The sequence below is a fragment of the Uranotaenia lowii genome, chromosome 3 (assembly GCF_029784155.1).
Source record: "Uranotaenia lowii strain MFRU-FL chromosome 3, ASM2978415v1, whole genome shotgun sequence".
NCBI lineage: Eukaryota > Metazoa > Arthropoda > Insecta > Diptera > Culicidae > Uranotaenia > Uranotaenia lowii.
This window is the reverse complement of record NC_073693.1, coordinates 270,821,042-270,833,152: the sequence shown is the minus strand read 5'-3', so window position 1 is coordinate 270,833,152 and position 12,111 is coordinate 270,821,042. Positions and strand designations below refer to the sequence as shown.

Below are 12,111 nucleotides of genomic sequence, written 5' to 3'. Positions count from 1 at the left end.
GTTGAACAGTTTGTTTGTGCGGACGTCAACCTTTCACCAAATTAACTTTTGACTTTGTCAGATTCACACCACAACCTCCGGTGGGATGGAATAACATGGAACATGGTAACACCAACAAACAAGCCGGGCAGCAGCAGATGAAAGTACGGAGATTAGAATTTCAATCTAGCTGGTACAAGATATTTTGATTTTTGTTGTTTTATTTTCGAGGCGATTGATTTCCAATAGTGAGAAGATTGATTGAAACAAGGGCTGTTTCGATTGTTTGATCAATCTTTGTTTAATGACGAGTGGTAGAGTTTTATCTGTTAGAAAAGTTAAGGAACTATCAATCTTTCGTTCGATAAACATTGTTTTTCAATTTCTGCTCGTTCCAATTTATCCACTCATATAGGTTAAACCAAAGTAACTAAAAACAGTTCACTCAAAAGTGCACGACCGGGTGCACAAAACTTTTAAAAACTCAGCCATGTGCATCGAAACGTGCTATCCGGTGCGCGGTTAAGTGTGTGGTTCCGAAACTTTCCTGCGTCCCGGAGACATGTTTCGGTGGGCTCTACTCGAGTAAACTGCAACAGAATACTAAAATATCAGTCAGTGTGGCTCCCCGGGCATTTTGCAAACCGCAATCTTATCTTCTTCGCGTATTGTACCCTCCTGCCTGACCGTTTGGTGGAATGGTAGCTGTCGTCAACATTCGTATTTTTAACATCAACAACCGGTAACGGTAAAGATAAAGAGATTTACCCACACTCACACATCAGGTTGTGCTTAAGCAACTGCATTGAAAAAGGGGTAAAGTACGAAACTGTTTTGCGGACTGCAATAACCATCGAACAATCATGAGAACATAAGTTATGGTTTATGTTTTATTTCGGTTTGCTGGTTTGCTACAGAACCGTTGGCATAAAAATAATCATAAGCTCTTTAGGGCTAGTAACTTCGGACTTCGGAGCTTCTCTTTCACCAACTTTCATAGCAGCTGGTAGAGTTCTTAGAGTGCATGTTTGCTTCCGTACGTCATTTATTTGAATAAATCCCAATGATTTCGACTGATGCTTCATTGTAGTACTAAAACGTGAATCTGGAAGCTTAATTCAGCCAATGCTTTCAGTAAAAATAAAACTAGGATTCAGCAGTTCTCCCCTTTACATAAAAATGAATGTTTGTCGGTCCATATGTAGACTCGAAAACTACAGAACCGATCATTGTTAAATTTGATATTTCTAAAATATGTTCAATCCGCTCCGGCTTAAGAAAGAGGGGCTCCCATATAAAATTAATACAAATATGACAGAATTCAAACTATTTTTCGAAATTTACTAAACCGATCAACGTGAAATATGGTGAGTAGGGTGTCCCAAAATTGCATAACTTTTGGGAATCTGGGAAAGTTATAGCTGTTCAAAGATTGTATTTTTAAAGCAAATTGTCCTCTAAAATGCAATGAGTAAAATGTACTCATTGTGTGTTAAACGACAATTTGCCGCCAAAATTCAATCTTTGAACAGTTATAACTTTTTTGTTTTAAGTCCAATCGCGTTGCAGTCTTCAGGTGAAATGTTAGTCTTAATTGAAATTTTAATAAAATCAACATAATTCGAGCAATCGATTGGTAAAGAAAAAAATATTTGATGAAAAACAAGTTTTTATGCTTATTCAGAACACAATTTCTCAGAATCCCTTTCAAACTGGAGATTCAGTACAACCCTTTTCCGTTGTCAGATTCAGCTTAAATTTGGCATATATCCTTCTGATGATTCCTTCAAACCATCCAAGTTGTTTTTGCTACTGTTTTGATTTTAAAGTAGGTATTTATTAAGACGAATTTGATAAATTAAATAAAAAATATCCTAAATTGTGATTTTTATTAAGGGTTAATCCGTGAATAGCTCTTCACACGATGATACAGTGTCGTAGAATAGAATAGGACCACAGCTCATTCCAAAACAGAAAGTGACAAAACTGCGAGAAGTGCATAAGTGCATTAAGTGCATCAAACCATTTACAAATTGTAAATTCCATTCTTCGAAGAAATTAAAATCATCCGTAGTTCAAACAATTGTCCTTTATTTAAAAATGCGTTTTAAGCATACTTACTGACTAAAATAACGCGACGTAAAATAGGACCGCTTTAGAATTCATGGCAAAAAAACATTAAAAAAAAGGAAATTCATACCGTGATCGATTTGCAGGGTTAGTACTTGGTAGTATAACCCTTATTACGCATCACTTCTCGCACCCGGTTCGGCATTGACTCCACCAGCTTTTGGCACGTTCTCACCGGGATAGCGTACTACACCGCCTGGATTCTCTCCCACAGCTGCTGCTTGTTTTTTGATTTTTTGGTATACACCTTACGTTCAACTATTTCCCATAGGTTCTCTATGGGATTGAGATCAGGGGACTGTGCTGGCCAATCCATAACGTCTACCTTATTATCCTGGAACCACTTTTTAACCGTTTTAGCGGTATGTTTGGGGTCGTTGTCCTGCTGGAACTGCCACATTAGGGGCATCTCCCACTCGGCGTGTGGCAGCATTACTTCCCGAAGTATCTGGGCGTAGAGATGCTGGTCCATAATCCGGTCGATCCAGTACAAGGGACCCACCCCGTACCAAGAAAAGCACCCCCACACCATGATGCTACCTCCTCCATGTATGAATGTTTTATTTGTATACTGGGGCATATACGCACAGCCGAGTGGGCGATGAACCCAACTCTTTCCGTCCGAGCCGAAGAGGTTCACTTTGGTCTCATCCGACCACAGCACATTTTTCCATAGTTCCCATAGTCAGCCGCGCCTTCAAGTGCTTCGGCGTCAGCATCGGCACCTTCCGGGGACTTTTTCCTTCTAGTCCCTTCTCCGCCAACCGTCGCTGAATCGTATGGGAACTCACAGATAAGTTTAGCTCGTCTCTGATCTGCTTGGACGCTTTGAAAGGGTCCTTTTGCGAGGCCCGCTTGATTGCCGAATCGTCATTCGGCGTCGTTTTGCGGGGGCGGCCGGTCTGTTCCCGTTTGCCGGTGCTGTGAAGCGCGTTGAAAACGAAAGTTTTCGACCTTCCTAAGAAGTCGGCAATCTCGCGTTGGCTTTTGCCAGCCTTGTACAGATTCCGGATGATCGCTCGCTGGACCTCCGGGCAGTGCTGTGCCCGACCCATCGCTTTTTCGCTGAAAACAGAGTAGGAGAAAGGAAATCTTTATTTTTTGTTTGTTTTCATGATTTACATGATTAATTTTATGGGAAATACTTACCAGGATACGAAAATGGACAAACAACACTGAAAACAACACCTTTTCTTCAAATCTAGAGCGCTGAAAATGCCGGAACAGCCGAACCGATGAGCTGGTCTTAATTTATGACGCGACTTTTTTCACCCTCTGACAGCTTTCTGGTCGAGTAAAACAAACGGGTTGCTTTGATTGCAACAAACGTGCAGTATACAAAGTTGGCATACTACAATAAGTGCTTGCCGCTAGATGTCGCATATTATTATATTTGAATTGGCAGTTTAAAGGTGATTTCAATATTTTGCATTAGAGCGGTCCTATTCTATTGTCCGACATTGTATAAACAAGATTCTTTGTTCAGCAAAGTTTAAGTGCATAAAAATCCGCATCTTTTTATGACATTGGTAATAAAAATATTTAACGCTAGGCACACATTTTGGTCAGTTTAAAACAAAAATTTTGGATGAAAAAAAATTTTTTTTCTTGAAAATTGCTTGCTTATTTTCAATTTCGATACAAATTGGCCCATTCTTTATTTTTTACGTGTAGTATTTAACCCAAACAAAATTAAAAAAATATAGAATATATAAATTTTTTGAAAATTTTCGGACCCAGAGTTTATTTAAAATCAAACCTTTTGAGAGTGGACTTTTTTCAAGGATCGCGTTTGCGGAACTTCTAAACATGATTTTTTTTAGTCGGCCCCATACAAAAGTTTGTTCTCCACATTTGAATGGTGAGCCCCCAGTTTCCCAGAAATAATGCAATTTTGGGACACCCTACTGTACAGGCCACCTGACTTGATACGCTTTTCCTTGAACCACTGCGAAACCAGTTTTGAGGTGTGCTTCGGATCTCCGTTTTCTTGGAACGTATATCTGCGACCCAATTTTAGCTTTTGTGCTAACGCTGGTAGCTTCCGCTTAAAAATATCCAAATAAACCTCCTTGGTTATGATGCTATAGATAAACTCAAGTTCTCCAACGCCGGATGTAGCCATAGATCCCCACACCCTGACTCTTTGCGGACAACCATGACTTCTTGAGCGCTTCTCTGCCATAAAGACCTTTTTAGGAATACGGTTTCGTACGGATTGTGATGTCAGTTGAATGGAAAACTCGCTTTCAATCTGTTTTGAAATTTTCGGAGCTGATAGTCTCCGGTCCAGCTCCGCCTTCTTCACGATAACTCTGGTCAATTCGGCCAGTTGTCTTTGAAGGACGCCCACGATCGCTCAGCTGGTGAGATAGAACTACGCTTTCTGTACACCTGGACAATCCTAGCAACCGTATCTTTGTGAAGCTGGACAATATCGGTAATACTACGGTATCGTTTTGCCGGTTTTGTGTAGTTCAATAATCAAATTTCGTATGCTGATCGCAATTTGTACTTTTTTGGGCATTTTGCACAATTTTAAACACGAAACTAAAATTTTGAACACGAAATCTTCAAGAGTACTAAATGACAGCTAGACAAAATGTTTACGTTCAAGAATGTTGTAGTATACACACTAAAACTCTGTACAACACATTTAAATTGTAGTATCCGTTTCAAGGTGGATAAACATTGTTTGCGTAATTTTTTACCTTTTTCCATAATTTATCACATAAATTCTCGAGAAAAGATATAAACGCCATATTTTCAGGGTGGGTGGATAAACTTTTTTTTGCATACTGTGTATTTTTGAATATTTTCTCTTTTTTTACCTCAAAAAATATATAAAAGTTTAACCGTACTTTTCAATTAAATTTTGAAAAAAAGGATTGAAAAGTTGACGTAATTTGGCACATTTTAGCATTTTTAGATTGTCGAAATACGAAGCACAAAATTTTTGACGAATTTTCATAGGAGGCTGTTTTTCGAACTTTTCGAAAATTTGCAATTTTTTTCAGATATTCTTGCACTAAAATACAATTTTGCACTGGATTTTGAGTATATTTACGCAAGATTTCCACAAAAAAAATCATATTCACCAGAAAGTAAATTTCATACCGATTCTAGTGGTGTTATTACATAAGCGCTCCAAAACTATAAATTTTGTAAAAATCGGTTTGGAAACAAGAGATTGGGATATATTGGTTTTAGTCAGGAGTGTCAAATTGACACTCCAGTGACTGTAACGGATAAAAATTTCAGGGACAGATGAGGGCTAAAGGAAAGCAGGTGAAAAATCTAAATTTTATTTATAAAACTACAGATCAAACTTAAAAAGGATTTTATTTAATAAGCATTTTGCGTTTTATCTGATTCCCAATTTTATTTGAAGAGCCAACTTGAAATCTCAATATCCAGATTTGAAATTCTCAATAATGTGATGTTAATAGAACCTATATGATTTGAAATTCTGCATTAAAAATTGAACTACAGTATCTATACTGAATTTTTTTTCAGCACAACAGTTGCGATTAACATATTTGTTTTTATTTTAACACATGGTCTAAAGAAATCTAAGCCCAAAACTCCAAAATTTGCCATTCTCTATCTCAGAAACGACTGGACCAACTTGTACAAATTATGCATATTTTAATTATCGTCGAAAATTATGTAGAATAATCTTTCTTGATCAAATGTAACATTTGAGTTATGCTTCTTAGTGAAGCATTCTTATGTCATGCCAAAAATCGAGATATCTCGTATTTGGTCTGCAATGTGTAAAGATTCAAAAAAATAATCAAAAATTAAACAAATAGGTTTTGAAATTTTAAAATTTATTATTTAGGTCAGATATTAAAAAAATGTATTAACATTATAAGCTTCAAGTTAAGCAAAGGTTTAAACACTCGTATTGAGTTAGTTTATTATTTGAATGTTGATTTCTTAAAGTTGCTTACAAAATACAATGAATTGAAGTCTGAATTGAAATGCTGAATCAGTTTCAAAAAACATGGAAAAGTTGGTTCAGTTGTAGAATAGAATTTTAATCATTCTTTGTCTGTTCAAAATTTAAATAAAGTTCATTTCATAATCGCACTAAAATAAAATAAATGATGTTGATGAACCCTAATAATTCAAACGAAATTCTGAATTGAATGTTTTTGAAATTCAATGAGTATTAAATATTTATCTGAAGAAAGCATCTGAATTTGAATTGTAAAATCAGAGAATTATTCTGTTTTTTTAAATGAAGCAATGTTCTTTTTATTTGTTGTTAATTTAAAACAAATTTGTGCAATCTTTTCGAGATCGCAAAACAGAGTTCATAGAAAAAAACTATTTTCTCGAGTTCAAAATTATTTTAAGATTGAGGATGACATCAAATTCTTTGTTTTATGGAATATGATACTTCTTTTGTGCCCTTCTGATGAAAAAGAGTTCCCTTACCATATCTAGACTTGAATTTACTAAATTTCTCTTCTTTTTTTTTTTGTTTCGATTATAGTCGTTTTACCATCTTTATAGCATTCTCGACTTTATCAACGTTACAGTTGGCGGATCGTTATTGAAAAACTTATCCGGTAAATTTCTATTTTTTATTAAGAGTACTAAAAGTTTTTAATTACGGGAGCTTTTTACCCCCACTTCCCCTACATAATTGTATGATATTTTTCTAGCGAAGTTTTAAAACAGAAGAATAAATCAGGTTTATTAAATAAATAGGAAAAATAATGATGGAATAAGATATTTGCAAAATAACACCGTTGATGAATGCCTCAATTTCCGCAGTCATGTTTGCCGATACAAAAATTTTAATTTGTCTGTTAAACCTCTACCCCTATCTGACGCACAAAAACTTTCAAAGGATATTCTCCGAACCGGAAAGGGGCGGTCAAGTGCACTCAACTGTCACATCGCTCTCCCGCTTTTGTTGAACTAGTTTGGAATAATAATCGTTAAAACATGAAAAAAATAATCATATGCAGAAGGAACTTCACCCCCCTTTTTATTCGTCAAAGTCTCAGCGTTAAAAACGGAAAAAAGAGACAAGGCTCAGTTCTATTCTGTGGGAACATCCTGGCACATATCCGTCTCAGATAGAATCCTGAGCCTGTTGTTGCACACCTGAAATGAACAACCACTTTTGCCGATTCAAAACGACCAGGAAATCATTCAGGCGGTCCTTTCTTTTGGTTGAACGACGAAGGGTCGGTGCAAATGAGGGTAATGATCATCATTGTACCTGTGTTTTCGGGTCTTGTTTTCTGCTGGATCTTTGTGTTTTGTGGCTTGTTTTTTTTTTTCTCGTGGAGAAAGAATAACATCTTAAGTGCAGTCCTGTTGTCTTGTAAATTATGATGAAAAAATGAGGGGACTGTGAGACGGAAATCCCTTGAGGGTATCTACGCGATCTTTTAAAAAAATCGCTATCTATGCATCAACTAATTGTTACATTTGTCTAGTTATTGAAGGTTAAAAACACATCAATATCGTTTCAAATATTTAACTTAAAAAATCTTGTTTTATGGTTTTTTATGTTCACACACATATTTTTTTCAATAATTGACATAAATACCTTTTGAAGGGGTGGGTATCGATAACTTCTAGCGTTATAAAGTTAAATTCCAAATAACTGGCAGTTTTCTGAACAGTACTGCAATCAACTTCAAGCCAACTCGTCTAGTGCAGTGCCATCAAATTTTCGAAACGCATGAGCGCATCCGGTTAACATGGTTAACAAGCTTGAATCGGTTTAAATGTTTTTGATCGGGCTTGTTTTTTTACTCGCCTTCTCAATTAAATCCACACACTTCATTGCAACCGAACCTCGCAGCTGAATGGTGTGCTCTAATTATGGGGTTGTTCGTTCTGAATGAGTTTCTGATCGACCGTTAAAAAGTGTTTTTATCTACTATGGTATACTAATGTTTGTTTTTTTTCTTCTATCAATTTTTTCACAGGTGAGTGAGCAGAACCCGTCAACCAAAGACGTAAGTAGAACTTATGAATGGAAAAAGTTTTTTTATCGAGCTATACCTACCTACTATTGTACGTTACATTTCATTCAAATACGTTTCATTCAAATGAATGTCTTTTCGTCAATTTTCATGTATAACCATTTTTCATTTAAATTGAGGCAATTTATTAAAGAATCACGTCACACAAAATTTTCAATTTATCTCGATCGTTCTCTAACTGAAAGTTGCATTTCAGTTGCTGATTTCAAACATTTAATTTCATATTTATTACTGGATTTGGAACTTTCGAGGGATACTTACTGCAATAAAATTATTTTATTGACCCCGTCAATACTCAAATTTTAAGTGTCTACCTGTTATTCTGATCAATGCACATGATCATTACTTTCGTTGTTCCCTATTTTGTTTTGTCTTGATCTTCCGTTTTGCTTTGAGTTTGGCGCCAACATTCTAAACATTTTGTTGGCTTTTATTTGCAAATAAGTTAGCAAAATTCTACTCGAGCTCATCTTGGTTGATTGTAACCCTAATCCGGCATCTCAAAACATCGAAAAAAATGTTCAAATGTTTCTCCAGAACCCTTAAACGATAACGCAACGTTAAGCAGTGAAACTTTGAGAATATCTTTTTTTTTTAATTGTTAATGTTTATTAAAAAAGATCTAATTCGAATCAAAACAATTACATATGTACGTTCAATTTAAGAGCTGAGATTTTCAGCTTGAAATTCTCTCGCCACTGCAACTGATCAAACCTTTTTGTTTTGGTACTCTAGATCAAAAAGCTCTCTTTCGGTGGATGTGGTTCATGGTTTTCAATATAAAACGATGTACCGCATTGGTTCATTTTGAATGAACGCTTGAAGCGACGCAACGCGTTACGCTAGTCAAACATGAAACTATGTTTCATGAACCCTTAGCATGGATTGCCTTCTCTGTTTTTGTCGCCTCGACTGCCGGACGTGTCGATAAGCTTCTGAGAGTGGTTCTTGAAAGTTTGAGACCTGAAAAAGATACCTTCATATTTTTCCTTTTATGTCTGCGGGATTAGCTTCGAATTGCATAGTTACTTGAAGGCTGTAGAAATTGTTTTTAAAATGCTGATGCAATAGTATTATCTCATTTCAATTGGAATAACACAACTCAACTGAAACTTATGGCAGACGTTCCATTTAGTCTTATGAAAGCTATCACTCATCAAAATAAAAAAAAATACAAATACCAATTTTTTTCACAGTTCAACCAATCTTACGAGTGCGAAGATATTTTTGTGATTGGTGAAGACCAAAAACTTTTTAAGAATCTTAAAATTTGTCAAAAAACGGCGGTTTTTCAAAAACTACTTTTTTTTTTAAATAAAATAATTAAATTTGGATTAAAAATCTTTTCTGCATTAACCCTCATCAGTCCCGGAATTTTTATCCGTTACAGTCTCTGGAGTGTTAATTTGACACTCTTGACTAAACCAATATATCTCTTTTGTTTTCTTCCTAATGGAAACTTTGTAATGTAACTAAAATATGTTTCTCAGACAAAATCCAGCAACAACATTTCTGTTTTCCGTTATTCAATGTCCAAGTGAAAAAAGCGAAAACATGCTTCGGATGAGAACTGTAGATCAGCTACAAAATGCTCAAAAAAATTTCACTTAGTTTACAAGAAAGTTGAAGTTAGAAGCTATACGTTGCACACAAGGATATATTTTTTTGAAATTTTCATAAGATCATGGACACAAAAAAATATAAAGAAATGGTGTTAAAACCGTACTTTTCAATAAATGAATCGCCAAAAATGTTTAAATCACACCATGAAAAGAGTATTGTAAAGTTGACGTATTTTGGCACATTTTTGCATTTTTAGATTTACAAAAATACGAAACACAGAATCTTTGACGAATTTTCAAAGGTAGCTGATTTTCAAACTTCTTGTCAATTTGAAATTTCTCAGATTCTCAAAGAACTGAGTTCGTTTCGTATTTCAATCTGTTTAGTATTTTGAAAATCCAAATATGCGAAAATGTGCCAAATTACGTCAAGTTTCGATTCCTCTTTTCAACGTTTAACGGATATGACTAAACAATTTCGACGGTTCTTAGATTCAAAAGTACGGTTATTGCACCACTTTTTTTTACACTTTCTGTGATCATGATCTTAGAAAAATTTGAAAAAAATATATCCTTATGTGCAACGTATAGCTTCTAACTTCAGCAATCTTGTACACTAAGTGAATTTTTTTTTAACATTCCGTAACTGATCTACAGTTTTTTTCCGGAGCATGTTTTTTCGGATTTGTTTACTTAGACTTTGAATAACAGAAAGTGATGTTTTGCAGGCAAATATTGTCTGAAAAACATATTTAAGTTACATAATACGAGGTTTCCAAAGCAATAAACGCGTAAAAATCGGTTGAGAAACAAGAAAGATATAACGGGTTTTAAGCGAGGAGTCTCAAATTTACATTCGAGGTCTAATTAAAGAGTTTTTTTTTCTGGGCTTTCAGGGTAGTTCCATAAAAAAGTAATGATGCAAAATCAAAGATTTCAAGAACTCATTGAAATTTTGTATTTTGTAATTGTATCATATTGACAATAAAGAGCGGATTAGGGCTAAGATATCTTCCTAAACTTTTCACGCATCACTTATCACAGTAATAACTGCCCCATGAGTAAATTTCCGCCATTTTACGGCACTCCTTTAGTGAATTAATGAATAAAAAATATCCACACGTTCTCGAAAAGATTTTAAGGAACGATTACTTGGATAAATTTGAACTTTCAGGTTTGTAGGGGGAAGTCGTCTACTACCGGACACTTAAGGTTTTTAAGCAATAACTTCAAAAATAGATTTTTGTAAATATTGGTTCCTCTACTGATTTGAAGAGTATCAATATTATGATCACTTAACTATAATAGAAAAAAATAATTTACATCATATTCATGTGGTAAGAGAAATCATTTCATGTTAGTTTTCGCTCATTTCCAAAAGTGTTGTCTATGGCCGGACACTACGAATTACTTCACCAAAGTTGTCACCAATGGCACAAAAACGTAGCAAAATGACAGAAATCACTTGCGCAGATCTTGTGAGCATGTTTTTTCCAATACTGAACGTTCTATGAAGCCAGTCATAAAAGTTACTTTGACAAACCAGAATGGAACATTTGTTTCGAAAAAACTAGAGAAAAAATTCTCTGTGACCGGACAGCAAAATCTAAAGTTTTTCAGAGAACCAAAATAGTCTCGTTATTGAATCCTTATCTTCTGCTAACCATTTGAGGGTGCTATAGAGATGAAAAAATGAAAGTTTCAAGTTGAAATCATCTATAATTTTGAATATTTTCTTGTCCGGTCATAGACAACAACTTGGTGTCCGATCATAGACAAATCGGTTTTTTTTTATTTTCGTAATATTTCATTTGAATTTCCGTTTTGCTATCTCATATCTAATGTAGTCGAAAGATAACCAATCAACGATGTCTTTCATGTGCAGTTCAAATTTTACAAGCCGAAAAAACTGACCACAATACAAATGCAAAGTTTAGGTGATCCTCTCCGTACTACTAGGCAAAAGCTTTAGATGCCTATCATTGGTTTACCTTTTCAGATTGGATTACCATATTTCTAACACCATATCAGGCTACTATATACTTTATTTTCATGGTGTTAAAACATTATTAGGATATTGTGTTTTCGAAAAATCTATGTTGTCCGGCCATAGACGACTTCCCCCTATAGGAAAAATGGATATTTCGTTCCTGAAAATCAACATCATTTTCGTTTCTACTGTAGAACCAAACCTGCTTACAGATTTTGTGCCGATTTAAAGAATTTTTTTTCAACAACTTAAACCGTAACTTTGTATCTTATTATGCAGAAAAAATATTTGCTGTTGAATAGGAGTATGTATTTTGGCATTGAAAATCAATCAATTCAACTCACATCATTGCTGGTACCTAGCGAGGTATTCTTTGTAAAGAAGTCACGCAATACATCGCATACTGAGGATTTTCGAACGAAAAAGCACCCAT

At 35.1% G+C, this 12,111-nt stretch overlaps 1 protein-coding gene across 2 annotated transcripts in view; it reads left to right on the top strand.

Moving 5' to 3' along the window:
- LOC129755307 (regulator of G-protein signaling loco-like) overlaps positions 1-12,111 on the top strand; it is a 132,716-nt gene that overhangs the window by 43,597 nt on the left and 77,008 nt on the right. For both annotated transcript variants that reach the window (XR_008739229.1, XM_055751739.1), the window contains one exon: positions 8,070-8,099. Coding sequence is in view for 1 of the 2 variants with exons in the window: in XM_055751739.1 (XP_055607714.1) it covers positions 8,070-8,099 (30 nt within the window). In the remaining variant the exon portion in view is untranslated. The remainder of the gene's footprint in view (positions 1-8,069; positions 8,100-12,111) is intronic.